Here is a 27,928-nt window from a genome sequence, read left to right on the forward strand (position 1 = left end):
GACAAAGCCAGGGACAGCCTGGTGATACTGTGTTTGTCGTTGGGGAGAATAGGGCAGTAGGTGCTCCCACTTCAGGCTTCAGGACTCCCTCTGGGCCAAGTTCCCTGGGCAACCCTGTGGAGGGAGCCACGGTTCTGTGCTTACTTCCTGCACTTCCCTCCTTTTCATTTGCCACTTGAATGCTTGCTGTGCAGTGTTTTATTTGATAAGTTACACTCACGACCCTTTAAAGAGAAAACATATAATTCTAGTAATTTTATTGGGCTCAGGTTTCAGGCAAATGGAAATAAAATTGCCTCTAAAAATAAAAGACATGCAGAATTGGAGAAAAAACAATAACAATGAAAAGCCATCCCTGATTTGACATAAATGGTAAGGCATTTTGTGAAATGTTAGAGAAAAAATAAACAAACGAGAGATCCAGGAGAAAAGTGGGGGAAAAGCTCCTCCACTACCCTTGCTTTCATTTCTGCTTTACCTTTACGAAGGGGCTTACTTTTCGTATTAGAAAGTGAGGCGTAAAGCGCGGCTAGTGAAATTGGTCCTTGTCCCGCGCTGAACAGTACAGGTGGACAAAAAGGGGCTGCCTGCCAAATACTTCTGGTTGGAGGGAGGAGTGGGAGTGCTCTCTCAAAACCACTCCTGGAATGGCTTAACTCGCCCAGCACGAATCAATGACAACCTCCCGCCGGCTGCGGCAGGCTCCCCTGAGCTGCGCTGCCGCGTGGATTCTCAGCCCGGGACCCTGGCGGCGCTCAGGACACGACCCGGGCACGAGCGGCGTCCCCGGGGCGGCCAGGTGGGTCTGCGGCGGCCTCGGCCGGAGTGGGCTGGGATGGGCTCGGGGCTCCGGGCAGGCGGCCGTGGAGGCGGGGGTGGGGAGGAGGCGCCCAGCGGCTGCATCCCCTCTCCGGGCACTGCGGGGACGCCTGGCCCGGGTGGCGGCTCGGACTGGCTCTCGCCGGGCGTGAGTGGCGGCGTCCGCGAGGAATTTCAAAGCCGCGCCTGGGCTGGAAACGAGCGTGCTGGGGAAAGCGGGGCTAGGGCCCCCGCGGTAATGCAGGGGCGCGCGGCCGCCTACCTCCCAGCGCAGCGCAGGAAAGAATCGGGGACTCGGAATACAGCAACTCTGCTCGCGTTCTCAGCGCCCGCGGCCCTCGCGTCAGGTTTTGGAGTGGCAGAAAGGGGACAGCGGAGAGTGCGAGGGGCACTCTGGAAGGTGGTGGTCGATGGACATTGTTAGTTTCAAGACCCTCCCCCCAAAAAAGCTTGCCCCCCCCCCCATGTCAGATGCAAAACTTGGGGGCGGGGGCAGGGAGAAATCCAAGGTAACTCCTGGCAGAAGTCAGGACAGGGACAGGAATGAAAGGGGGATTGGCACAAGTCGCTGGGCGAGCCGGAGGGAAACCCGTCGCCGTCCCGGGCAGAATCGCCAGCAGAACCGGGTGGGTGGGGACCCTTCCCTGTGCCCTGACCTGGGCGGGGGTGGGCGGTGGAGCCAAGCCCGGGTCCCGGAGCTCCAGAGGCGGCCGGGTCCGGGTGGGACGGGCCGGCTCCGCGCGCCCCAACCCGCGTCGCCCTCGCGACCGCCGGGTTCCCTGCAGCAGGGTACCCGTAGCGGCCGCGGGCTGGCCTGGGAGGGACTCAGGAAAGAGCCTGCACACACACATCCCCCCGCCACACCACACACCCCGGCGCTGAGGGTCGAGCGGGGTTGCAGTATTCTTCCTGTCTGTGGTCAGGGCTCCGTGGGTCTTCGGGGTTTGGTCGTTCTGGTTTCTGGCTTCTGTTGTCCCGGCTCTGGACGGTGGGCCGGGACGGCTTGCCCTTTTTCTTTTAACCCCTGGTACTGGGCTCTGCACAGGAGGCAGCCTCATTCCCGCGATTCATTGGGCGACGGGTGGCGTACCCCTTACAATCCCTCCAAATGCAGGAATATGAACAAGTTAAGGAAGTGGTTGAAACAATCAGGCAGTTTTCTCCAGACATAGAAGTTTTTGTGGAAGGGAAGGGATAGGAAGGGCAAAGGTCCTGCCAGGTTCAAGTTTCAGCTCCACTCCGTCACCAGTTAAATCCTAGGAATTAGAAGGGTTCAGGGACCTCCTCTGGATAGATCTCCAGATCTCTTCTAACAAGTCAAAAGAGACACAAGCTACACACTGGGTCCTTCCCTGAATCAACTTTTCCTTGAGAGACAACTGGGAGAGCCATTTGGGGATCTGAGAAGAGGCACTTTAGCAGCCAAAGGTCTACAAAGGCTTAAATAAGAGGAGGCTTTGGGGCAGGACCCTGAGGGAGGAAGACCAAAAGAGCAAGGCCCGGAGGTCATAGAACTCGAGGCTTATCCTGCCGTGTCAGCTGTGGGAGATAAGCCAAAGAGGGTACGGGCAGGGAAGAGAGGGATGGGACATTCAGAGACCATCTACCGTGCCAGGTACTGCGCTTGGCATACTTTATCTCCTCTAACCCACACAACCCATCGGATATGAATCATTAGCTCCACTTTGCAGATGAGGAAACTGAAGCTCAAAGGGGTTAAGTAAACTGCCCAACTACTTAGCGACAGAACCAGGAATCCAAGCTACCCATTATACCACCCATCTTTTAGAATGTGTCATTTTAGTTGAGGAGACAGGACTCCATCACTCTGGTATAATTATTGTACAAAATAGTATGTGTTACATCCATGTTAACCTTCTTGAACCTGAGTTTCTTCCCACTCAATCAGTCAATCAGTTATTCGACAACTGTCATATTGTCTAATGTGTGATTCCAAGCACCATGCTAAGTGTTGGCATACATTAGTAAGTGAAATCTGACCTGGTCCCTGACCTCTGTCAATGGGCATAGTAATTGTAACAGTACGTCCTTCAGTGACTACTGAGTGAATGAAATGAGACGGTGTGTGGGAAGGTGCTACAGAAGCATGCCGTGAAGGAGGAGAGGCAGCGGGGGACTGGGGGAAGACGAGGGGTGGGCAGTTGGAATGGTGAGTGTCCCCATGCTGCAGCCGTGAGGACTGGTCCCTGGAGTGCACACAGTACCTAGGAAGCTGTTTGAGCCCCTGCTGTTCAGATTACTGGCTTACAGCCGTGGGTTCTAAGATGAGCCTTTAGTTTTGGGCATCGAAACTGGAGAGGACAAGACCCCATGCAGCCTCTAGGAGGACTGATGCCTCTCTGCAGCAGTGCCAGCCAGGCTGAGAGCTGCCCCAAGAGCATCACTCCCGGTCCCCACCCTCGTTCCTCAGCGGCTGCAATGGCACCTTCCATACTCTCAGGGCCGGAGCTGCAGCTCCAAGCCCCTCATCCTAACCGTTGGGGAAGTTGGTCCGTGTTCACAGGACTTGGTAGTGAAGCCAGCACTAGAACCCAGGTCTCTCGACTGTCCGTAGCTCTCAGAGCAGCTCACCCCCGCCTGCCAGGGTGTTTCAGGACTCAACTGAAAAGATGGTGTTCCATCCGTCTATATCTCCGCTCACGATGCCATTCCCCGATGCTCCTGTCCATCTCTGCTTTAGCTGAACAGACATATCTGTCCTAATAAAACGGTGTCAGATGAATCTTTGACACAGAGCGGCCATAAATATTTCAGGACATTTGGCCTGTTAACTCTCCTTCCATCTTGAATGGTATAATAGGTGCAAGACAACTGCCTCTAAAATTAACTCTCACTTTTGTGAGGAAGGTGAACTGATAAATCTTGCCTTGAAGCTAAGCCCATCTGAGGGATGTTCTGCGGGCTTACTTCTTCAGAACTGACACCAACTCTTCTGGGGAGGACGATTTTCCTCTTCCTTTCTTCTTTGTTTCTTCTTTCTTTCTTTTCTTTTTTTTAAATCTCTTGGCTTTGAGGTCACAAGATCACGTTGTATTCCATTTTGAAGTCGTGGTGACAGGATAAAGGCATTTTTCTCCTAATATTGAGATGATCGACCTGATCAGAGCGGTGAGCCCCCGCCCGGCTGCCCCATGTTTACAGCGATTGCACAGGTGGATAATTGCATGGGGATGTCTGTTTGCTCAGCGCTTGCTCAGCCGTGCAGCCCTACAGGTTGGGCCAGGGAGAGAGCTGTTCAGTTTATTTCCTTTGGCTGGGAACTGTGGAGATGAACTAGAGGGAGGGGAATCTGGGGTTGAGAGACTGTTGCCAAGAGCAATTTGGAGTCTCCTTCATATTAGTCAGAGATTGTGTTTTTTCCTTTCTGAAGCTGCCTGCCTCCTAGTAACTTCCACCGAGGACTTTTTTCCATCTTTGTGCGCGCTTGTTAGTTTTGTTTTGGTTTTTAAGTTGCTGGACCTCTCATGACTTAGCCAAAAACAGATAACTTGAGGAATGGGGTGATGAAATGGGCCTTTGTACTATATTCTGCATGTCGGTTGCTTAATAAATTTGAATACTGATAGACCCCGAAGTACCACGATGGAGTAAGAATGAGTAATTCCTTTGAAGGGAGAGTTTATCTTCAGTGGATGACTTTCAAAATTGCAGCAATAATTTAACTTTCCCTTCGTCCATCTCGAGCCTGTGTTTAGAAAAAGAAGAATGTGTGCTCTCCTGTCTCACTCCCTTTTGTTCCCTTTGGGAGGGCCCCCTCCATCGGGGCCTTGCTTGGAAGGGGACCAGCCAGAGTGGGCCTCCTTCCCTTTCCTCATCACCCCCGCATCTCCTCCACCTGCAGGAGGCCAGCAGTCGAGAAGGAAGCTTCCCCCGGGGGTAAGAGCTCTTCCCCAGTAGTGGCCTGGCTCGGGTCACATGAGGTGCAGAATGGGAAAAGCTGGCACGACCGAAGCCTGCCCCTCCTGGGCCAGAACCCCGGGGCGGGATGTTCTTCATCTGTCAGAAGTGAGTTCATCCTCTGAACAAATTGAGTAGAGCAGCACCGAGACACAGAACTGAAAAAACCGCCTAATAATAGAGTACACAGTCAGTGTCGGCTTTTTCAAATTAGATACAAACCAGAAGCAGATGTACACGTGACCTCCCCAAATAATATCACAGAGCTGAACTTGGCCTTCAGAAAAATTCGGCCTTGCCTACACACGCATGTGTGCACACGTACACTCAGGGCTGTTGCTTTGTTGGCTGTGCTTCTGGCTGATAATTTTGCTCTTTCTGGAGCTAACGGGTTGATCCATTGTTTTTTGTGAGGCTACTGGTGAAAGTAAGAGGTGACAGTGACCCTAATTCCTGTTGATACGTGCCTTCTTTTAAGCCCTAGGGAAGTCTAGCAGAGAACGCCTCTGTTTAGCAGAACCTAAATAACAGGAACTTTTTCTAAGGTTTGTTGTTGTTGTTTTTTAATACCAGCTTTATTGAGCTATAAGTCACATACCGTGCGAGTCACCCACTTAAAGTGTACAAGTCAGTGGTTTTTAGTATATTTACAAAGTTGTGCTACCCTCACCACCATCAATTTTAGAATATTTTCATCACACCAAGAAGAACCCCGTAACCATTAGCACTCACCCCCATTTCACCCCAACTCCCCAGTTCTAGGTCACCAAAAATCTACTTTCTATCTCTAAATATATTTGCCTGTTCTGGACACTTCATATCAATGGAATCAGAGAATGTGCGGCCTTTTGCGACTGCTTTCACTTCACGTAATGTTTTTAAGGTTCATCCACACTGTAGCATGTGTTGGTATTTCGTTTCCTTATTGTTGAATAATGCTCCTTGTATGGATATATCACATTTTATTTATTCCAATCATCACCTGATGGACAGCTGGGTTGTTTCCATGTTTGGCTCTTGTCAATAATACTATGAACATTCACGCACAAGATGTTGTTTGGCCATAGGTTAGTCTTTCTCTTGGCTATATCCCTAGGAGTGGAATCGCTGGGTCAGATGGTAACTCTGCGTGTTACCTTTTGGGAAACTGCTGACTGCTCTTCACAGTGGCTGTACCATTTTACATTCCCGTCAGCAGTGTGTAAGGATTCCAGTTTCTCAACATCTTTGACAACATTTATTGATAACATCTGCCTTTTTAATTGTAGCCATCCTATTTTCTAAGGGTTTATATGCTCAAGGAAGCAGCACCCAGGAAATATTCTGGAATCAGCTAAGTCACATTTGCTTGCCGTACCTACAGTGAGATCCATGTGTTTCAACTTCTTGATCATCCTACCTAGCCTGGTGTTTCCTCTGCATGTCCCAGACCTCTCACCAGGTTTTCCCTATAAGTTTCTATGGGACAGTGCAGGGTCGCACGGTGTGACACTGTTCTATGGGACAATGCAGGGGTCGGTGCTCTCATTCTGTTTTCCCAAGGAATGCTCCAGAGAGCCGGCAGTGGGCCCGCTCCCTCAGCCCCACTTCATCCAGATGCAGCTGCTGATGGAAAACCAGGCCCTGGGAAAGGAAGAAATTGACCTGAAGGGAAATAAATGTGACATTCATTGGACAAGCTGTTCAATGTTTGGGACTTCGATGGAGACAGCTAAGATCCTGACCTTTTTATTGTGTGAAATGACACTTTTGGGACCACGAAATAAAACTGTTGGAGAGCTAACATCATAACCAGATGGCAGCCGGGCAACACAAGGCCACCTCGTCCCGTTCCTGTTCGGGCCTTGAGCTGGTGGCAAGATCCATTGATTCGTGCAGAACTGCTAGGTGTGGCTGGGTGCTCTATTTCACACTGGTATTTCAGCTCCATGATGAAGTAATTCATCCCCTTGTCATACCTATGGGACCGACTGGAGTCACACTCTTAACAGAGGTAGATAGGTAGCCGAGTGGTTCAGGGGGGACTCACCTAGTTTGAAAGACTGCCAAAGATTATGAAAAATTATCCTTTCACCCAGACATGCTAAAATCTCAGTCAGTGGCACCAAGTTCAGTATAAGCAGACCTCAGTACCGGAAATGAATTCCAATAGCTTCTTGGATATCATTGTCAAGCAGCTGGGATCAGGCCCAGCTACCAATTTACTCTTCACTTTCAAGCAGTGCTTAATCAGCAGTTCCTAAACCTGACTCCAGGTCGTCATCACCTATGAAACCATTTTAAAGATTACATGTGCCGGGCCCCACCCACGAGGTACTGAAGCAGATGCTCGGCAGAGGGGAGCAGGCACCTGAAGGCGGTTGTGATGGAGAGTGAGAACACAGGCTGACCTCTCTGGGCTTCAGTTTCCTTTCTCAAAACGAGGCGTTGGATTAGACTGGCGTCTCCAAAGGGATTCGTGGAGCTGATTCAAGCAGAACAGTTCAGGATGAGTCTGTTTTTGCATGAAATTTTATTTCTACAAGGGAGCTTCTGCTGCTGAAATAAAATTCAGAGAGCCCGTGAGTGGATGGGTTTCTGAAGTTTCAGCTATGACAGTTCTGAGCGTCACATTCTAAGAGGACAATTGTCCCAACTTCTTGGAAGAGGATTTAGCAGGAGTCATGCAAATGGAAGTTACTCGATAAGGGAGTCACGCTCTGTGAGGGTCCGAGCTGCCTGGCTGGCTGTGTGCACCACGGTGACGAGGTAGAATATGATTCAGTAGCCCTTTCTTCTCCCACTCCCCTCGGTAGCATCCCTACCCACCTCCCTTGAAGTCCCCATAGCTTTCCTCCCCTTCTTCTACTGCTGTTTCTAATAGTAGCCCAGAGTGGTCAGACATTCATTCATTCTGTCATCATTTAGCCACTTCCACACACCTCCTATAGGTGACGAATTGACTAACACTCCATTTCTGTCCTCCGATAATGTGCCACACATTTTAACCAGAGAGGCGGCCTAAGGCTAGCCCCCAGAAGTGCCATCTCAGGGCCCCTTGATTTGGATGGAGGGTTGTGGAGAGGCCTGAATTCATGGCATGTCTGGAGGGTGGCCTCACCTCTAACCCTGTCTGCAAGCTCTGCTCCTCCCCCCTCCCCCACTGGGGCTGTGCCCTCAGCAGGCGGCTCAAAAAACACTTCTGTCATCCCTGGTCTCAGCCAGAGACCATGCCCTCCTCCTCAACACGCACCTGCTCGGGAGAGGCGGGCGGAGGGCGGGAAAGGGAGGGCTGGTTTATTTGGAGATCCAGCCCTTGGCTCCCACCCCATACCCCTGACTGGACAACTCGCAGGACAGCTGTGCTTGAAGGACTGAAATCATCAGTGTTCATTAAAGCTATTGGAGGGAGGGGAAGCAGGGCGGGGTGGGGGGCAGCCACGTATCTGCCTCCCAACAAGCACGAGGCCAGGTGAGGCCCAGAGCCACTCCCTCCTTCCCGTCCTGGTGAACACGACATTAGAGCCACTGCTTGGGGGTGTTTTGAGAGGTGTTTTTTCTAATGAAGGAAGAAAACTTGAAGGTTCATTTGAATGGGGATTAATGTCTCTGTGGCCTGGACCTGCAGAGGAGAAAGTTCTAGAAGGGGAGAAGTTTTCAATAAAAGAAACGGGCTTGCTCTGCCTCCTACTGACCTGTGGGGCCCTCCTCTGCTGGCAGCTTGGAAGGAAATATGTTTGAGGCAGTTTTTCCGGGCATCGCTGTATCTTCTTTTGGATTCTGTGTTGGAGAGGGGGTGTGGGTGTGTGTGTGTGTGTTTTCGGTGAACATTCCACTCTGAGTATGGACTGCCTAAACTCTGGGGTTCTAACCAGGTTATGAAGGACCCCCTGAGTGTATGTTCAACCCTTAGGTTTTTTTGGGGTTTTTTTTGCGGTATGCGAGCCTCTCACTGTTGCGGCCTCTTCCCGTTGCGGAGCACAGGCTCCGGACGCGCAGGCTCAGCAGCCATGGCTCACGGGCCCAGCTGCTCCGCGGCATGTGGGATCTTCCCGGACCGGGGCACGAACCCGTGTCCCCTGCATCGGCAGGCGGACTCTCAACCACTGCGCCACCAGGGAAGCCCCAAACCCTTAGTTTTGCATCACTCCCTTTTAGCAGTACTTGTGCAGGGCAGCAAAACTTTTTTTCCTGGTCCTTTCATGCTATTCTTTCACTGTTCCAATTCCTCCACCTGCACGGAGCCTGCCGATCCAGGAATCATTCTATGTTCCGGAATCACTGCACCCACCCAGCCTCTTAGCACCCCTTCAGGACTCCCGCTCCATCCTCTCTTTCCTGATGATTCTGACCCAGTTATTAGGAGAAAAGCCAATCTGTTACACTAACCCACACGAAGCCACCAAAGCCTCTGGCAACCCCATTACCCCCTTCAGGGGGTGTCTGTCTTTGAAAGAGGAGACTTAAGTTTCTAATGGGGGGACTTCAGGTTGTGAGGATAAAGCACAGTAACTCGGGGTGGAGTGTGGAGGCAGTTTCTGTGGGAATGGTGACCTCCTAGAACCACTTTCATCAAGTGACATCTGTACCTGCTTGTGCGGCCTGGGCACAGACTTGGCCCCAGGGTGGTGGGGCAGTGAGGTGGGAGGAGGGTGAGTGACCAGAATGAGGGCACCTTGGGGAGGAGTGTCAGTTGGGGTACATGGCAGGGAGAACCAGGGGCTTCTGAAAGGACAACCGCACTAAACAGATCCGCAGGTTAATGTTTGAGCAGGTGGGGATGAGTTCCTTCCGGCCGGTGGGTTTCTTCAAGGTGACACTGGACCCCAGGAAGGTTGGGGAACAAACGGAGTGAACACAAAGATGGAGAGGAAGGCGTGCTCCGGAGGACGGGACCCTGCGCGGTGGGCCCCTGGCTGGCCTGGTGCACACCCAGCTGTGGGGTCTCTACTCCACTGCCCGCTCCTCCCTGCCTTCTCTTGTTGGGCTCCCCGCTGTGGGACGCTTCCCTACACCCTCCCTCCCTACCCTCCTCCCTTCCTCCCATGGTGCACCCTCTGAGTGAACCTGGCTTCCAGCTCTTGGAAGCCTTTCAATAACATGGTGGTGAGCTCTTTGCAGACCAGGCAGAGAGGGGCTGAGCGTCAAGCCAACCCCGGGCCCACGCTGGGATGAACTGGCCAGACCAAGTGAGCCTCCGCTGGGGTGCAGCCAGGGAGAGGATGGGTGGGGCCTTCCCGGCAGCCAGGTGGGGCCATTGCGAGCGACGCCTAGTCAGCAAGGACAGAAGCAGCGCCTACTGTGTGCCAGGCCCTGTGCTGGCCCCAGAAAGCATGCAGATGCAGCTCCCCAGCCCCTGCCCTCCACGATTGTCATCCGTTTACCCAGTTAAGACAGAACATTGAAAATGACAGCGAGAGTCTATAAAGTGACAGACTCTGCTAACTGGTCCAGAAAGATGGTTGCTATTCAGAGTCAGAGCAGGGGATGAGGGGCAGAGGGCTCAGGGGAGGCTTCATGGAGAGGCTCGGAGCTGGGACCAGAGGTGAAGCCGGCGTGCCACAGCCCTCTTAGCTCACAGGCTCTGCAATCGGGGCCTGTTTCAAGACCTGGTTCTCATTTACAGGCTCTGTGGCATTGGGACGAGTTACATAATGTCTCTGTGCTGTGGTGTCCCCATTTGTAAAATGGGGATGAAACCTCATAGGGTTGCTGTGAGGACGGAATGAGAGCACCCCTCAGTGCCCGGCCTGTAAGTGCTGGCTTTCACCAGCTGGACAGGGCAAACTCTGATGCAGCACAATGGCCTCTTCCAAGCAGGCATCCCCAGGTGACCTGGAGCTGGATGGGGGCGTCCCTTTGGCCAGGATCTCCCTTGGAGGCTGGAACTGTCCTGAAATTTTAGAAAATATCTGAGCAGCATTCTGTGGAAAGTAGTGGAGGTGCGAGTCCACAGTCAGTTTTAGGTGACTCGATTAAAACCACAAGGTCTCTCTGGGCAGGACAGGGCTCTGAGCCTGCTCTGATGGGGAGAGAGGGGGCAACACACTAGGGCTGTCTTCAAGTCCCAGGGTGTCAGGGGGTGGGTAGATTAAAGATAGTTATTCCAGTGTATTTAATAAGACCCAGCTGTGACAAAATTCTGGCCTGCTCTTAGACTAAGTCAGTTGACTAAGGAAGTGAAGAATTACCATAGAATGGGTTATTCAAAATCATTATTATCGGGTATCAATTCAGAGCAGGTAATAGTGGAGGTAGGGAGGAATCAGCATGAGAGGTAATAAAGGAACAGAAAACATCAGTGTGTAAACTTTTTAAACACCATCCTTTGAAGACATCAAATGTTAAAAAGAATGGCCCAGCCACGTTTGTAAAGTTTCCCGAGAGTACACATTGCTCCTGCAGTGGCCCTGTGCCAGCACACCCACCGCCCTGCTCTTTGCAGGACCCTGGTGGAGTTGCTTGCCCAAAACACACCAGGGAAAGGGTTCTCCACGTCACGGTGTTCTTAGAATGCACCACTGGCTACAGCAGCGCGACCACACCATGACCAGACGGACATCTGCTGGATGGTGTCTCCTGGGGCTGCCTGGCCAGGGTCAATGCCCGGATGGCCTAGTCCCACTGTGGCCACCTAATTGAAGGGCCAAGCAGACAATGTCAGGGCCTCAAAAGGACCTCCTGCTCCAAAAGTTCTTCCTCGCAGATGGAGGAGGCAAAATATGCATCTTCTTAACCCCACGACCACACTCTTGCCACAGCGCTTGACTGCATCTCCCAACCCTTAGGTCATTATGGCCAGCACCCTCCATTCTCGCTTCCCCAGCCTGCTGTGATCTGAGTACCAGGATGGAAAAGTCGGGAAACAAGTTGCTTTGACTGGTGGTGTCCCAGGCACAGAGGGCTGTCCATACTCATATGACCACGAGGGGCTCCCCAGTAAGGTGGCTGGCGGTCATTGGCCCAGGGATGCAAGAACAGATGTCTGGAAGGCAGCCAAGAAAAGACACGCCATTCAGGGCTGGGGAACCTTGCTCCTTGGGACACTACCTTGTCCAGAGTCCCATTCAGGAGGGAGGTCCCTTGCATGGCTTCCACAGTGGGAGGCACCTGCTGGGGAAGACTCATCCACTTTCCAGTCAGGTCACCGTGGACTTCTTGGAATCTCTGAGCCTCAGGTATTCATCTGTACAATGGTAAAGTTATAGCTGTCTCCTGACCTGATGAAGGAATTAAAAAGATAAATTATGGCACCATGTCTAACACACAGTAGCCCGTAATTTTGAAAATAGCTTTCAACTCGCACTTGCGTACAGCAAATTTCTGGGTCCCGACCACACCCACCCAACCCACCAAGAACCTCTCCTTTGTCCAGTGGGCTCCTAGTGTTCTGCCCGTGATCATGGTATTTTTTCGCCACACTGAGGGCTTTCATCAGTAGCCACCACGCCTGCCTTGGCCTGGCCCTAGATTTCCTACTGGTTGTCCCTAGATTGGCCACTGCTGTTCCCTACTGGAGCAGAGGGGCTGGGAAACAGGGTGATAGCAAGGAGCTTTCTCCCCAACTAATGTTAAAACCCTTCCTGTCCATTTCCCCAAAAGGCGTGTTTGCTTTTTCCATCTTCTCACTCACACTTCCTCCTTGAAGAAGTCGAGCTCCTCCGGGGCTGGCTCAGAGAGCACTTCACAGACACCAAACTAAAACTACCAAGCAGTATCCCGTCAGGATTCCCAGTGTCTCAGCCAGTGAGGGTGGGTGCCCCGGCCTTCATCCCAAGGTCCCGAGACCCTCCAGCCACCGCCCCCAAACCCCTGCATCACTGTGCCCCAAAGACCCTTGTGGTCCTCACACAGTCAGGACTCCTGGTAGCTGGTCCTGTTGGCCAGGACTGCACGGGTGGGCATGCAGGCTCCCTCCCACCCCCTCCCGCAGCAGCCTGTCTGTAGTAACGATTTATGTGATCAATAAGAAGATAAACAATAAGTTGGTAGCAAAAGGTAATTGGCAGCAAAGCACCATGGTTCTTCAAGATGGTTGGTTGCATTTTGTTTGGCTTTGGGGACTGTGGTGCAGATTCTATCCCAGCAGGTGCTCTTGGCTTCTGATGAGCTAGATGCCACCCAGAGTCTCCTACATGTTCACATGAAGGCAACTGCTCCCACCTCCTTCCCATTCCAGTGTCGCCCGAGGGTCTCAGACAGGCAGACAGACTTCAGGCTTTGCGTGGCTCTTCACTAGCTTTTCATCAACCCTGCAAAGTTCAGCATTACTAGGGAGAGGTCACCACGCCCCGAAGGAACAGATGCCAATTAAAGGGGCCCAGTTTGCCTGAAGAGTTGGGGAGCCGGTATCCAGCCTGTGATCCCCAGGTTGTAGGGTTAACGTGACAACTAAAATGACTCCTCACAGACGGCTTTGCCTTAATTGGCATTTTTCCTGGCTGGCTGAGCCCTGCAGGAAAGACATCCTCCCTGTCTCCAGGCTACACCACCTCCTGTCTATCATGGACCCCAGAGCTGAGCATCATACATAAAATACAACAGAAACAACTCTTCCTAGTAATAAACAAGACCATAATATATATGTGTTTGTGTTTTACAAGTTAATTAATAAAAACTTACATAATAATTCCTAAGAAGAACTGCATGTTAAGGATGCGCCTTGCAGCATTTATTACTATCAACACATCCACTGTTCTTACAGCACTTGGAGGCTAAACTACAGAATTAAGCCTGGATTTAGTCTGTGAATTACTTTAGGTGTTATAGTCCCTGTTTCTCCAAGGCTGGGGACTCTGGGCAGCTGACTAGGAAGCAGAGTTTAGTGTGAGGATGTTAGTCAGAGGTGCCCTGGGGATCCACCCCTGCAGAATGCTGAGGCAGGGAGCAGGCAGGGCAGAGACGAAGCTGGTGATGCAGCCCCTCAGCTTCAGCCATCCTCGCGGGGTCATCTGGAGCACACATGGCCACCTCTGGTTTGTCCCACGCCTTTATAGAGCCCCTGAGACCTCAGGCAGTCATGGAATGTGTGTGTCCCTGGACTGGCATGCCTTTGGGTGGCTCTGCAGCCCAGGCCATCCTGACGGGGTGGTCCTAGGCTGAGGGCTGACTGCAGACCACACTCCCACCAGCTGGGCCACCAGTCCTTTTTGAGGGGGAACCTGGGTGGCTCACATCTGTGCCTTCTGCAGCCTGTATATGTGGCTCAACCTTCTCAGTTTGTAAACTCCCTGGAGACAGGCTATCCATATATCCTGTATGGCTCTCTGACCCTCACAGCCCCTAGTGCGGAGCTGAGCACAAGACAGGTGATTATAAGGCAGTCAGTGATCCATGTCGAGGTGCAGATAGGTTTGCCGGAGGCCTCTGTGCCTGGGGACCGATCCCCCACGCCACAGCTGCCAGGCAGGAGATGTTACATTTCAGGGTGGCAGCTCCTCTGGCCCGAGCCCCAGGGAAAGGCTCCCCCGGGCCACGGATCCACACCCCTTCCTTCTGCAAGGACTCAGGGTCTGCGAGGGAATATTCTAACCTTCCTGGGGGTGGGACTAAGATTGTACGAGTTACATACGTTACCATCTCGTCTGTTCACTCATTCATTCATTTACTGAGCATCTCCAACGAAGCCAGCACCGTGCTGCCGAGCAACAGGGTGTGGGCAGTTTTCTCCCTTGTGGAGTGGAATGTATGTACAGCTGGATAGGAATCCTGGGCTGCGAGACCTCCCCACGCTGGGACCCCCGCCCCCACCCAGGAGAATCTTGCTTGTGTTAATTTGGCCTCTGGTCCCCACAAGCCTGAAGTGGCTGGTTCTCTGCCCTCACCTGGAATGCCCTGCCCGGGACCCATTTCTTGCACGGTGCTGCGCGTTTCAGATACTTCACCAGAGCAAGTTGTAACATATTAAGTCAGCCTTCACCACCCTCAGCTGCTCTGAGCCCTCTTGGTAGAATTGGCTGGAACCACATGGCTCCACGGATGTAATAATACCAGCTGCTCAGAGGCCTCTCGTACAGAGGAACTTGCGCTCGGGCAGGACAGCATATATGGTCCCTGCCCTCTGCCCACCACACGCCCTGCTCCAGCAGCTATGCACCTATAAATAAAGATACAGCAACCGCTACATCTTCACAAGAGAGAAAAAAAAAAAAAAACCTGCTAACAATCAATGTGGTCCAAAGAGGAGAATGGTAATGTCCATTGTCGGACGTCCACTCATGGAATCTTGTAAACCATGAAAAGGACAAAGGCAGGCAGTGCATAGCAACATGGAAGTGGGTTTATGGAGCACCATTAAAAGAAGAAGAAACAGAACAAAAATTGTGGTGTCCACCCAGCTGTGCCTCCACTGAGCTGTGCTGGCATCACTATTGGTCACGTAGATTCCGGTTCCCAAGCCAGATTTTTTTTTATGTTGTAACTTTTTATTTTATATTGGAGTAGAACCAGTTAACAATGCTGTGGTAGCTTCAGGTGCACAGCAAAGCAACTCAGCCGTACATATACATGCATCCGTTCTCCCCCAGACGCCCCTCCCATCCAGGCTGCCACACAAACATTGAGCAGAGTTCCCTGTGCTACACAGTAGGTCCTTGTTAGTTATCCTTTTTAAATATAGCAGTGTGTACATGTCGATCCCAAACTCCCTGACTATCCTTCCCTCCACCCTTCCCCCCCAATAACCATAATTTCATTGTCTAAGTCTGTGAGTCTGTTTCTGTTTTGTAAATACGTTCATTTGTCTCATTTCTTTTTAGTTTCCGCATATAAGCGGTACCATACGCTATTTCTCTGTCTCTGTCTGACTTACTTCACTCAGTACGACAATCTCTAAGTCCATCCATGTTGCTGCACATGGCATTATTTCATTCTTTTTTATGGCTGAGTATTATTCCATTGTATACATGTACCACATCTTCTTTATCCATTCCTCTGTCGCCATCGACATTTAGGTTGGTCTAAGCCAGATTTGATGGCTCCAAACTCAGCTTGCCTCACTGCAGGACACTGCCACCCCCCCGGCGGGACGTGCAGGGAACGTCCCGTCAGTGCTGAGGGTCACCTAGGACCACGGTGTGCACCGGCCCAGGCACAGGGCAGCTCAGCCTCTCTGCCTCTGCATGGTGAGAACACCACCTCCCTGGGGCGACCAGGGGCCTCCGGACACCAGAGCCACCATGTGCCGGCACAGCTCTCCGCTCCTCTCCGCTTCCCTTTGGCACCAGGGCCCCATGTCCTCGGCCTCTCCTCTAAGCCCTAATTTCACGGACTGGACTTGCCTCCCAGGCCAGGTTGGGGCTCACAGCATCAGTCTTGCTGTCTCTCCTGCCTGTCCCCAGACCTGTAGGCCAAGCTCTTTCACTCAACCCAAAGCTTCCATGCGAATTACTGCCCATCAGTTCCACACACACCTAAGTCCAGAATCCCATTTGTGTAAACGGGAATGCGTAGAATGCGGCTCAGAGGGAACGAGGAAACGGAATCAGGTGTATTGAAGCGTGAGCATGGGTGTGGGGGTGGGGTCTAGTGTGTGCATTTTTTTCAAATTGCCCTTTAATATACAATATAATACAGTATATACACATATTTTTAAGCTAACCTTAAAAGGAAAAAAGAAGGGATAGAGCAGTTGTAGAAGGCTATAGAAGGTTCAGGATACACAGCCAGAGCCCTGGCGTGTGCTGAGACCGGAAGGCTCTGGCGACAGTGGCAGGGTACTGGCTGTGAAAATACAAACCCGTGGGTACCTGAGAGTTGCTTATGTAATGATTTTGCTACCAGATGGGTGGTCCACCTTCTCTTTCTCCCCTAGCCATCATTCCTGATCATGGCCCCGGCTGATGGCCTGGATCTCTGTCTCCGAGGGTTGCTCTCTCTTACCTGGAGTGGCAGATGGTAAAGCACAGTGCTCCTGGGCCTGACTCTGTAGGAGATACAGCAGCAGGAATGGGAAGTGGCTGCCCTCCCCAGGAAGAGCCTCAGGACCAGGGGCAGCTCTGCCAGCCGAGATTCCTGGCAGAGACTCCTGAGACGCCCACTTATTCTCTCAGAACCTTCCAAAGCCCATCCAACACTGCAGCCGTGCTCCTTCCTTTCTGAGCTGGTGCTCCGGGACTCAAGTGTGAAAACTTACCATGTGCCTTCCCAGCAGCCTCTGCAGGCAAGCCAGGGAGGGCCTGGAACTCAAGCTGCGTGTAGCTGGTGCCAAAATTCCCCAAGTGAATCCCTGATGGGTTGATGGGAGGGTGGGGCTCAGCACAGAGTAAATCTCCTTTGCTTCCGCCTCCCCCTCCTCCCCCGGCGTCCAGTCCACAGCCTGTCCTGCCAGTCCTGGTTGCAGCATGCACACCTCCACAGCTCCACTGCCACCTCCAGTGGTCCAGTGTCCTCGGTGCCCATCTGAACTCCTGCCTCTCGAGCTCTCCCACACATTCCGTCCCTCAGAATCATCTTCTGAAAACATAAATACAATCTGTTACTCTCCAGTTTCAAACTCTCAGCGGCCCCTCATTGTAATTAGGTTGAATTCCAAACTCCTTACTATGGCCTAAGGTCTTGCTACTCAGAGGGTGATCCCCGGACCCGGCAGCTTGGACCCCACCCGGGAACGTGATGGAGATGCAGCATCTCCTCCCAAACCTACTGAGTCAGAATCTCTGGGCCATGAGCATGTTACCACTTGAGAAACAGCCTGAGAGCCCAGGGGAGATCTGTCCTGCCCTGCCCCTTTGACCCCGCATAGGACCATCACACTGCAGACTTAGGAGGCCCTCTCTGAGTCCCCAGCTAAAGGAGTGCCCCCAACCCCGGCACTTACGGTTCTATTCCCCTGTTTCATTTTCCTCGGTGTGCTCATGCCCACCAGTGAGATCATTATTCATGTTTTTGTGATGTTATATATATTCCACTAGAGTGTAAGCTTCATGCGGGTAGGACCCAGCCAATCCTGCTCTCCACCGTGTCCTCCCGGCCTGTAACAGTCCTTGGAGTGAAGGAAGGACCCAGTCAGATCAACACACATTTGATGGGCCTGTGCAAGGTACCCTGAGCTCACCAGGAGTTTACAGACGGGCTGGGAGGATCCCGCCCACCGCCTCCCTACCCCTGTCACACGTGAAAGTTAATTCAAAATGTGGGAGCTAATACTAATGAGAAATGCCTTCATTCCCCAAGTTTATTTGGTTGGAAAATGAGAAGGAAAGGGATGTGCCTGGTAGTTTCAGGGAAGGAATGCATGGAATGTAGGTCTTCCAAGAATGTGGGGCTGGCAGTGGGAATGCAGATGCTTGCCCGCCGGGCTTGTGGTGTCTGGCTCCTTTCTCTCCTGGTAGAAGCAATCAGTCTTCGAAGATTAAGAAGATCAGGTGCCAGTGTTCTTTATCTTCTCAACATAGATGAAAATTAGGCAACAGGAGGAAAAAATACCCTTTAGTACAAAGCCATGGTTCTCAAAGTGTGTTCCCTGGATTAGCAGCATCAGCGTCACCTGGGAACTTGTTAGAAATGCAGGATCTCAGGCCCCCGCTTCGGACCTCCTGAATCAGGCACTCTGGGGTGGGACCCAGTGATCTGGGTTTTAACAAGCCTCTGAGTGAGGCATCCGGATTTTGAAAAACTGGCAGGATAAACGTAAATCTTTATTTTAAAAATACATAAAATAACACATTTATTATAGAAACTTTTGAAAATCAGCAAAGTAGGAAGATAATTAAGGCATCATTAATTCTGTCACTCAGAAATAACTCCAATGAATGCTATCCATAGTTTGGTGTATCTTCTTGCAACCTTTGTTAAAGCATATGTATTTTAAAAAAATTTACCCAAATTGGGTTATTCTGGACATTATGTTGCTCTTATTATTTAGCATTTTAGCTGTGAGCACTTCCTAATCATTCATAGAAAATCTCATTTTAGCGGCTTCATAATATTTGTTCACATTAGTGTACCCTAAGGGCTATATATCTAGGTGATTTCCAATTTTTCTTCTTATAAATAGCACTAGAATGAACATCCTGGTTCCAAAAAGTCTGATTCTTTTTTAGGATAAAATGCTAGAATAGAAATGATTAGGCAAAGACTAAATATTTTAGGTCTCTTGGTGAACATTTTACTATTTTAAAAGTTTAAAAACATATGTATGCATTTGTAAAACATATGTCAAAAAAGTTAATATATTACCCCTATAAAAAGAGCTTCTGTAAACCTTAAGAGAAATACATAACTCTCAGCAGTGTAAAAGGGGAAAAAGGAACTGACAGTTCACAAATGTAGGACCACATGTGGCAAATGGCCAATTCACAAGTGAGGTAATGTTGAACCTCAATTCTAGTGAAAAAAAGTCAGGTAGGGCTTCCCTGGTGGCGCAGTGGTTGGGAGTCCGCCTGCCGATGCCGGGGACATGGGTTCGTGCCCCGGTCCGGGAAGATCCCACGTGCCGCGGAGCGGCTGGGCCCGTGAGCCATGGCCGCTGAGCCTGCGCGTCCGGAGCCTGCGCTCCACAACGGGAGAGGCCACAACAGTGAAAGGCCCGCATACCGCAAGAAAAAAAAAAAAAAAAAAAAAAAGTCAAGATAAATCTCCAAGGTACCACTTTTTTTTTTTTTAAACTCATGAATTTCACAAAGCTTTGTTAAAAAAAAAAAAAAAAAAAAATTAGAATAGCCGGAGCTGGCAAGCAAAGGTACAGTGAAACAGATATTTTCACCCATTCCACCCATGTCTTCTGGAAGGAAATATGAATTGGTAGTGCCTTCCTGAGGAGCAGTTTGGTCTGTTTTACTAAGATTCATTCTACTTGGACAGCTCATTAGATGTTATAAAGGCTCCATTCACAGATAATGTTTCGTGGGGTGAAATGAGTGAGATATTTTGTTGTATAGTAAGAGCCGCCTCTGACTCAGGGCGGATGATCAGAGGTCCAGGCACTGTTCTAAGTGCTTCATTTCTGTTAACTTGTTGAACCTTCACAACCTTCCAGTGAGGGACTATTTATTATTAACATTCTATAGATGAAAAAATGAGACCAGAGAGGTCCAGTAACTTGCCTACTTTCACAGCGGGAAAGTGGCTGAGCTAGGATTGGAACCCATGAATCCCCATCTGACACCTATGCCCTTACCCATCATGGCAGACTGCCTCTCAATATGGCAGAAACTGAGGGACAGGACAGCCCTCTCTTATCTGTAGCTTGGCGCTCATGACTCCCTCTCTCTTACATTTCATCTCCTGACCTCAGCTATGGGTTCTGCTCAGTCCTGCCTCTAAGACACTCTTTTCACTTTTGAAGCAACTGCATTTCAGATAACGATGCAGAAAGACTTGTGATTTATAAAGAGCTGGAAACTTGCTTTGTCCGTGAAGAGACTGGTGTGTTCTGATATAGCCTATTTTTCTTAAAAATATTGCAGTTTCTATGGCTATTGGGTCCTTGGAGTGAGGGGAGGCCGCTGGCTAGATCCATAGCTCTAACCCCTCTCCAGGCCAGTTACATCACTGGGCCCTTCGGAAAGGTAAAGATGAAGTCCTTTCCTAGGCAGGGTGAGTGCCCTGCCTGGGGTGGACAGCAGCAGAGGGAGGGTGGGGGAGTAAAAGCAGACCTAGAGGCACAGAGACCCACTGGCTCTCTGCCATCCATCCCCCGGCACTGTCAGCTTCTCACTGTGTCACAGCAATGCGGGGGCCATGCTTGTCCAGTGTCCCCCACCGCACTGGGCAGTGAGAGGTCCGTGGGCACATACGGGGCTCACTCTTAAGTATGGGCTAGGACCGAAGGTGGTACACACAGAGGACAGCTGGCAGAGGTGAGGGGGCAGAACAGGGACCCTCTGAGGCTCTGGCAAGAGGCAGGAAATTGGAGAGACTCTGGCACCGAGGAAGCAGACCATGAGCTGGGGAGGCTCAGTACATGGCCAGCTCCAGTGAGCTGCCTTAGAGACTGGAGGGGTCAGTGAGAGAGGCAGCAGACGCAGCAGAGACTGGGCAGAGATGACTTTGGGCCTGACAACCCCTCTTTTCATGTGCCCTCAGGACTGAAGAGAGAAGGTGGCCTCAAGATCGTGTCTGGAAACATTTGGTGTGGATAGAAGGGAGGCTTTCTGAAAGCCACAGCTGTTACCTTCTGGGAAAAGGCTACTGAGAAATCTTGAAATTTTCATTTATTCCTTGATCAAACGTGTAGAGCAAGCACTACTTGCCAGAGTCCAAAGATAACCTAGCCTCCATCGCTGCCCTCAGGGAGCTTGCTGTCTGTCTAGTGGGGGAGGCGGCAAGAGATGTGCTGATGCCGGACTTCTGAGCTTGACTACACCTTGAGCACAGTGGGGGACTCCCTCCCGCCAGGAGCTAGGACATCAGGGTCTATGCTGCTGTCCTATTAGGGTGCAGGATAGTGGACTCTTTTCTTTACATTTTTCTTTGATTTAATGTAGCATTTGATACATGCAGAAAAATATCTGTCGTGTGTATGTAGGTTGTGAAGAGGAATAAAATAAACTCCTGTGAACCCATCTCTCAGTTTCAGAAATAGAATGTGACCCAAAGTATTAAAGCTCCTTGGTGTCCCTCCTCCACGGCATCCCCTTCTTTTCTCCCAGAAGTAATCATTATCCTGAATTGTGGGTTCAGCATTCCCTTGCTTTTCTGATGGTCTTACTACTTATATATACACAAATTTTTGCAGTTCCTCAGAAAGTTAAAGGTAGAATTACCATATGACCCGAGCAAGTCTGCTCCTTGGTATATACTCAGGGGGAAACAACCCAAGTGTCCATTAACAGATGAACTGGTAATATATACATTTCATATAGATATTTCAGCCATAAAAAGAATGAAGTTCTAATACATGCTTAACATGGATGAACCTTGAAGATGTTACACTAAGGGAGATAAACCAGTCATACAACGACAAATATTGTATGAATCCACTTATATGAAATATCTAGAATAGGCAAATTCATAAACTCAGAGAGTAGATTAGGGGCTCCCAGGGTCTGAGTGGAGGGGGGAACAGGGAGTTATTGCTTAACGGGTACAGAGCTTCCTCTTGGGGGTGATGGAATAGTTTTAGACCTTGTGGTGATGGTTGCACATCGTGAAATATACCTAATGCCACTGAATTGTACACTTAAAAATGGTTAACGTGGCAAATTTATGTTAATATCTTTGTCCACAATTTAGAAAAAAAACTTATTGGTAGTTTTGCCAGTATTTTGAACTTTACATAAATGAAATCAAACTGTATGTCTTCTCCTGCGATTGCTTCTCTCACTCAATATTGTTTCTACGATTCATCCATGTGGAGGCAGCTGGCCATGGCTTATGCATATTCACCACGGAATAGTATTCTGTGGTATGAATATACCACAACCTATCTATCCAGTTTCGGGTCGATGACACTAAAGATGTCTGCAGGTTTTTCTGCTATTAATAACAATGTTTCTGAGAACGTGCTGTCATGTGTCTCCTGGAGCACGTGTCCAGGAGTGTCTCTGTGCTCTACCTCTAGGGGTGGGATCGCTGGGTCAGAGGCAGTGTTCGTGTTCAACTTCATAAAATGATGCCAAATTGTGTTCCAGAGAGGTTGTACCCATTATCACTCTGCCAGTCGTCCATCAGTTCCTAGTGGCCCCACGTCCTCCCCAATAGAATTGCATATTTTCTTGAGCTCCTTTCCTGCCCAATAGTCCTGCCACCTGTAAATTTACCTCCAGACCCACCTGTATGAGATCAATCCCAGGACTGTGATGACTTCTGTCAAGGACAGAACTACTGCCTCTAGATCACCAGGTGATGGATCTCAGGATCTCAAAAGTAGAAACAGCCTTTCATGGGACGACACAACCCTCACTTTACAGACAAGTAAACAGAGACCCAGAGCCAAGCACCCCATGCACTGGTGAGCAGCCTGCTTCCTGGTGCAGCCCCTGATGATGGGACGGGAGCACACCTTGCACAGGGAGCAGAGGAGGTGGTTCTGATACCACTGGGGCTGTGTTTACACCACCAGCAGCCAAAATGCAACTTGAGATGGAACCTGTGTTGAGGGCTCGGTCTGAGGATAAGATGAGTTCATCATTTGCACATGCTCTGTTTCTGAGATTCTGAGAGAAATACTAGACCTGTGGATTTGCATGGCTTTCCCCTTGTATTTGACCCAAGTGAAAATAGCCACACCCTAGGTCAGGAGGTAGCCCCCAGTGAAGGTGAGCTGGGGCACTTCCTGCCCCTTGCCTCCTGCCAGCCCCGTGGGACAGAGTGAGTTCCAGGGAGGCACTCCAGTCCAAGCTGGTTCTGAAGCCAATTTAACCTTAATTATCCCCTGTGGATCTGATCTTCTTGCCTTGTCTCTGGCTTTCCAATAACTACCCGTGACGGTTTTTCCTTGCATCTGGGGAGTTTTGCTTTTCCATGACCATGCACAGCCCTGGGAAGAGAGGCAGATCAGAGTAGGATTATCTCCATTTAGCAGATGAGAAAATTGAGGCTTGGAGGGGATCACTGCAGTTAGTTGGTGTCACAGATGGGTCCACTGGCCACCAGATCCAGGGCCTTTCCCCTTATGTCACACACTTCCACCCACAACAAAATGCCCGGTCCCAGGACTACAGGAAGCACACCTTCAAGGTAATCCTAAAGAAATACCACCCTATCAGCTTCCTGGTTTGTGGGAGCAGATTTTCCCTGAGGGACACTGAAAGTCGGGTTCTCCACATGTACGGGCCGGGTATCATCTGCATGGACACTTCGCTAAAGCCTAAAGCTCTAAACCCACTTAGCGTTTAAGAGACCACACAGTGGTTACATTCAAAACTTCTTACATTTTATGTAAAATTTTACGTTTACATTTTACATAACAACGAAAAAGATGGGGAAAAGCCTTCTAAGTCCCACTATTTAGAAACCGATAAGAAACAGAGGATACTTAACCCTCTGTTTGATATTCTGAATATTTTTCTGTTTCTCTCATTGTATACAGACACACACACACAATAGATTTGCACATACATTTTGCAAACCTTTTTCCTCAACCATCTGTAATGATGCTCTTTTCCTGAAAAAGCATACATAATCTTAAACTTTTTAATTATAAAAGTAACACATGTCCATTGTTGAAAGAGAGAGGGAGAAAGGAAGGAAGGAAGGAAGGAAGGAGAAAGGGAGAAAGAAAGAAAAGGAGAAAAGAAAAAGAAAGAATCCTCCCACTGTATGTTATTACTATAAATTTATATCACTCCAGATATTTTTCTGTGATTATATATTTTATTAACAAATTGGGATCTTTCTGTGCAACACTGTTTGTATATGTCACCACGTAGAATATTTCCATGTCAGTAAAATACTTATCTGTACTATTTTAATGACTACAAGTCTATTCATTGTATAATGTACGATCAGATATTTTATTTAACCTTTTTTCTTGGACATTTAAAATTCTTCCATGGCATAACACTAAGATTAATATTAGGTAATAAAAACCATTGCGCATACTTAACTATTAGGATAAACACTGAGAAGTAGAATTGCTAGCTCGAAGAGAATGTACCTAATAATTTTAAGGCCCCAAACTGCTAACTTGCCTGCAAGAAAAAATTGTGTATTTGTGTTTACTCTCTTTTTTTTTTGACTGGCTATGCCTGAGTTTTCTTCTGTTTTTTTTATATATATACACACAGCGCACACACACACATATATTGTTTTCTATATATATATATACACGCGCACACACACACATATATCGTTTTCTATATATATATATATATACACGCGCACACACACACACATATATTGTTTTCTATATATATATATATATACACGTGCACACACACACATATATCGTTTTCTATATATATATATATATATACACACGCGCACACACACACATATATCGTTTTCTATATATATATATACACACGCGCACACACACACATATATCATTTTATATATATATATATATACACGCGCACACACACACATATATCGTTTTCTATATATATATATACACACGCGCACACACACACATATATCGTTTTCTATATATATATATATATACACACGCGCACACACACACATATATCGTTTTCTATATATATATATATATATATATACACACCGCGCGCACATACACACGTATATTGTTTTCTATTTTGACAAAGTTAGTCTAAAAAATGAATGAGCATTGGAAGTCCATCCACAAAAGGCCACGTCATCGTCTGTCACATCTGAGGTTAAACAGAGCACACCTCCTGTACCCGCTTCCTGCCAAGCCCCACACAGGGCTTCCCGCCTCTGCCCCCCTGCCCTGGACAATCACGACAGGATCAGAACAGTCCTGGTAGTAGCTCACCTTGGGTTTACCAAATATTTAGAAAAGGGGAAAAATGCCATCCGAGGACTCTTTTGCAATTTCATGTTGACTTTTTAATCCTTAAAATAACTGTTAATTTCACAAAATATTATAAAAATTTATCCCACTCCTTGGAGAAAAGTAAAGCTAAGTCCCCACTGACATTTTCTCCAATCCAAATATTCTATTTCATATCCGTGTTGGACTTTTATGATTTGATGAAGCTGGCTCGTTTTCTGCTTCACCTCAAATTTATATATGTTCACTGAGCACCAGGGGCTGTGAGGGGGGCTGGGGGCGGGGTGTGGACACAGGCCTGAGTCAGGCACTGTCTTGGCCTTGGGGTGGGAGTGGGGGGAGGGAGACAGTCCCAGACACCTACAATCAGTTTAGGATGGAAGGGGGCACACAAGAGGGGGGAATCCTTGTGTCTCGCAGGTGGGGATCCATGAGCTGCCAGAATGCGTCCGGCCAGCGGAGACTGGTTTCCTGCTGGACAGTTTGCGCCGACCTTAGCATGGCTCTAATTGTCAGAAAGTTGTTCTGTGAGACTCCAGTCGAACCTCACACAGCATATGCTCATTGATCCTAGTTCTGTCCACGGAGCAATGGAATAGGCCTCATTTCTCTTCCGCCTGACAGCCCCATCAGATTGCTAACAACAGCTGTACTGTGCTGCTCCCCCTGCCCAGCCAACATCCCTGCCCCATCCTGGACCCCCTCCTTGGGCTTCCTGTCCAAGCACATCCTCCCCAGGACAGAACCCGCTGGCATGGGTAGACCCTGGCCTTGGCGGCCAGGCAGGTGTCTACAGGTGTTCTCAGGCTGCATGGCTAGGTGTCGCCATCCCCCCCATCACCCTGGAGAAGAAAGGCATTGAGAATCGTGTATTCTAGGAGGGCCAAACGATGAAGCGAATTAAATCTCAGGGGTTCTGACAGGAAAAGGAGTGATTAAGAATTATAATTAATAATTTGACGCAGACAATGAGCCTGACAGCAAGGAGTCGCCTGGCACAATTGTTTCATGGCTTTTGCCTTATTATCAGCCTCATAACTTTAGCCTTCCTCTAGATGCACTAATTAGGTAATTAGCTCCCTAAAGAGCATGCCTCTTAAAAGTGCACTGCGGGCTGGGTAAGAGGTGCCAGCAACAGAGAGGCTTTTAGAGCTCTGCTCTTCAAACCAGGTGAAGGCGACAGGCCAGCCAGGGTGTGGGCAGCAGTGGTCAAGGAAGTTGCGGGACATCCACCCGCTGGTCAGTGTGGTATAGGACTTGTTGGGCCCAAGGTGTGTGTAAAACACACACAAAAAAAGATTGCTCTCACCCTTGTGAGCCAGTAATACTGTGCCCATGGATGATAATTATAGATTCAGTAAAGCAGTATATAGAATAGAAAAGATCACCAAGCTGAAATTAAGGATCTATGGTCGCTTCCATCAACTACTTTCCGTAGGCCTGTAGCTAAGTCACTTCATCTCTCTGTGCCTCGGTCTCCCACCCTGTGAAATGGGGCCGTCCCTCCAGCCTGCACTTTGGGACTGAGTGGTCTGTGCCCCTTCAGCGCCACAGGTTTCTCTGAGGACCATCCCTGCTGCTTGTCAGGCCCGTGGAACACGTGGGAAATGGGAAGAAATCAGGTTTCTGAGTCTGGGGGGAAGAGAGAGAAGCGTGTGTGGAGAGATGGCTGCTGGTGGTTGAGTCATTCTCCGAACAAGATGGCACCTCTTGTTCTTTTTTAAAAAATAGTATTTTTTCTTTTCTCAATAAGTGAATATTTGCATCCATGATAATAGTAACTCATGCTTGGTATAGAACGTCTAGAAAAAATACATCCACAGTCCCGGTCCTGGCTCATCCCAGGCCCTGCCTCAGGCATCCTCATTTATGCATCTTTGGCTGTGCGGCCCCACTCTCTTCCTGTGCACGCTCTGTTTATGTGTGTATTTGTTGCAACACAGTGATGACTACACTGTTTACAATTTCATTTCTGCTTTTTCACTCATTTTGATGGGCAGTTTCAAGTCACCTCTGGATCTTTCCAATTCTAGAAAGGGAAGGGGCCCTCCCTAAAGGGGCACAAGGTCCAGGTGTCCAAAACTGGGAAACTAAGGGTAGGGCTGGGCTGGCTGGCTGGGGTCCCTCTGCTCAGGGGCTGAGGCTGGTGTCCCCTCATCCCCTTGCTTTCTCCCCTGGGCCTCTGTTCAGCCTGTGACAGCCACCTCTGGCCTGGGTTCCCAGCAGTGCCCCAAGGCCATTTCCGGGACGCTACCCCTCATCACGCCCCACACTCGGAACTGTGTGGCCTTCCCTCTCCAAGCTCTTCTCCTCCAGGAAGTCTCTCTACTCCAGAACCTTTTAGGGCTTTTAGGGCTTTGTCTAGCTGCAGCTCACCGTCCTCCCCCGCAGTGCTTCCCTCTCCCTACTTTTTGACACACAATTTCAGGGACATTTAACAACTCCAATAGTTTGCTGATCCCATGGCAAGGAGCAAATGCATAGTCACTAAGAACAGAAAAAGCAGGACAGGACACAGGGCAGGACAAAAGGGGTGGAAGGCCCTGCCCACAGAGCTCGGCCTGAACCAGGCCACCACCGTCTGGATCACACCATCAGGCCTCAATGAACACAGCACACAAATCCCAGAGCCTCGGTCTCCCAACGTACCAGGCTGGGGGCTCATTCTGGAAACTCTCCAGGAGCACCTCCTCATTTGCTGCTGCCGGCCTGCCTGCTTGCCTTCCTGCTCTTACTTCCTTTAACTTGCCAGTGCTTGTGAGCAGCTGGCCCTGGTACTGAGAAGAAAATGCACAGGGCAGTGAGCCAGGGAACCCATGGTCTGGCCCATCGGTTCCAGACTCACGGTGGACA

General features: G+C 49.6%; 1 protein-coding gene across 1 annotated transcript in view; it reads left to right on the forward strand.

Annotated features, from left to right (window-relative positions):
- Positions 1-665: 665 nt before the first annotated feature.
- Positions 666-27,928, forward strand: part of ZBTB7C (zinc finger and BTB domain containing 7C) — a 97,803-nt gene continuing 70,540 nt past the window's right edge. The window contains exon 1 of the mRNA XM_032653948.1: positions 666-799. Coding sequence (XP_032509839.1) covers positions 675-799 — 125 coding nt within the window. The 5' untranslated portion in view covers positions 666-674. The remainder of the gene's footprint in view (positions 800-27,928) is intronic.

Source organism: Phocoena sinus, chromosome 14, assembly GCF_008692025.1.
Source record: "Phocoena sinus isolate mPhoSin1 chromosome 14, mPhoSin1.pri, whole genome shotgun sequence".
NCBI lineage: Eukaryota > Metazoa > Chordata > Mammalia > Artiodactyla > Phocoenidae > Phocoena > Phocoena sinus.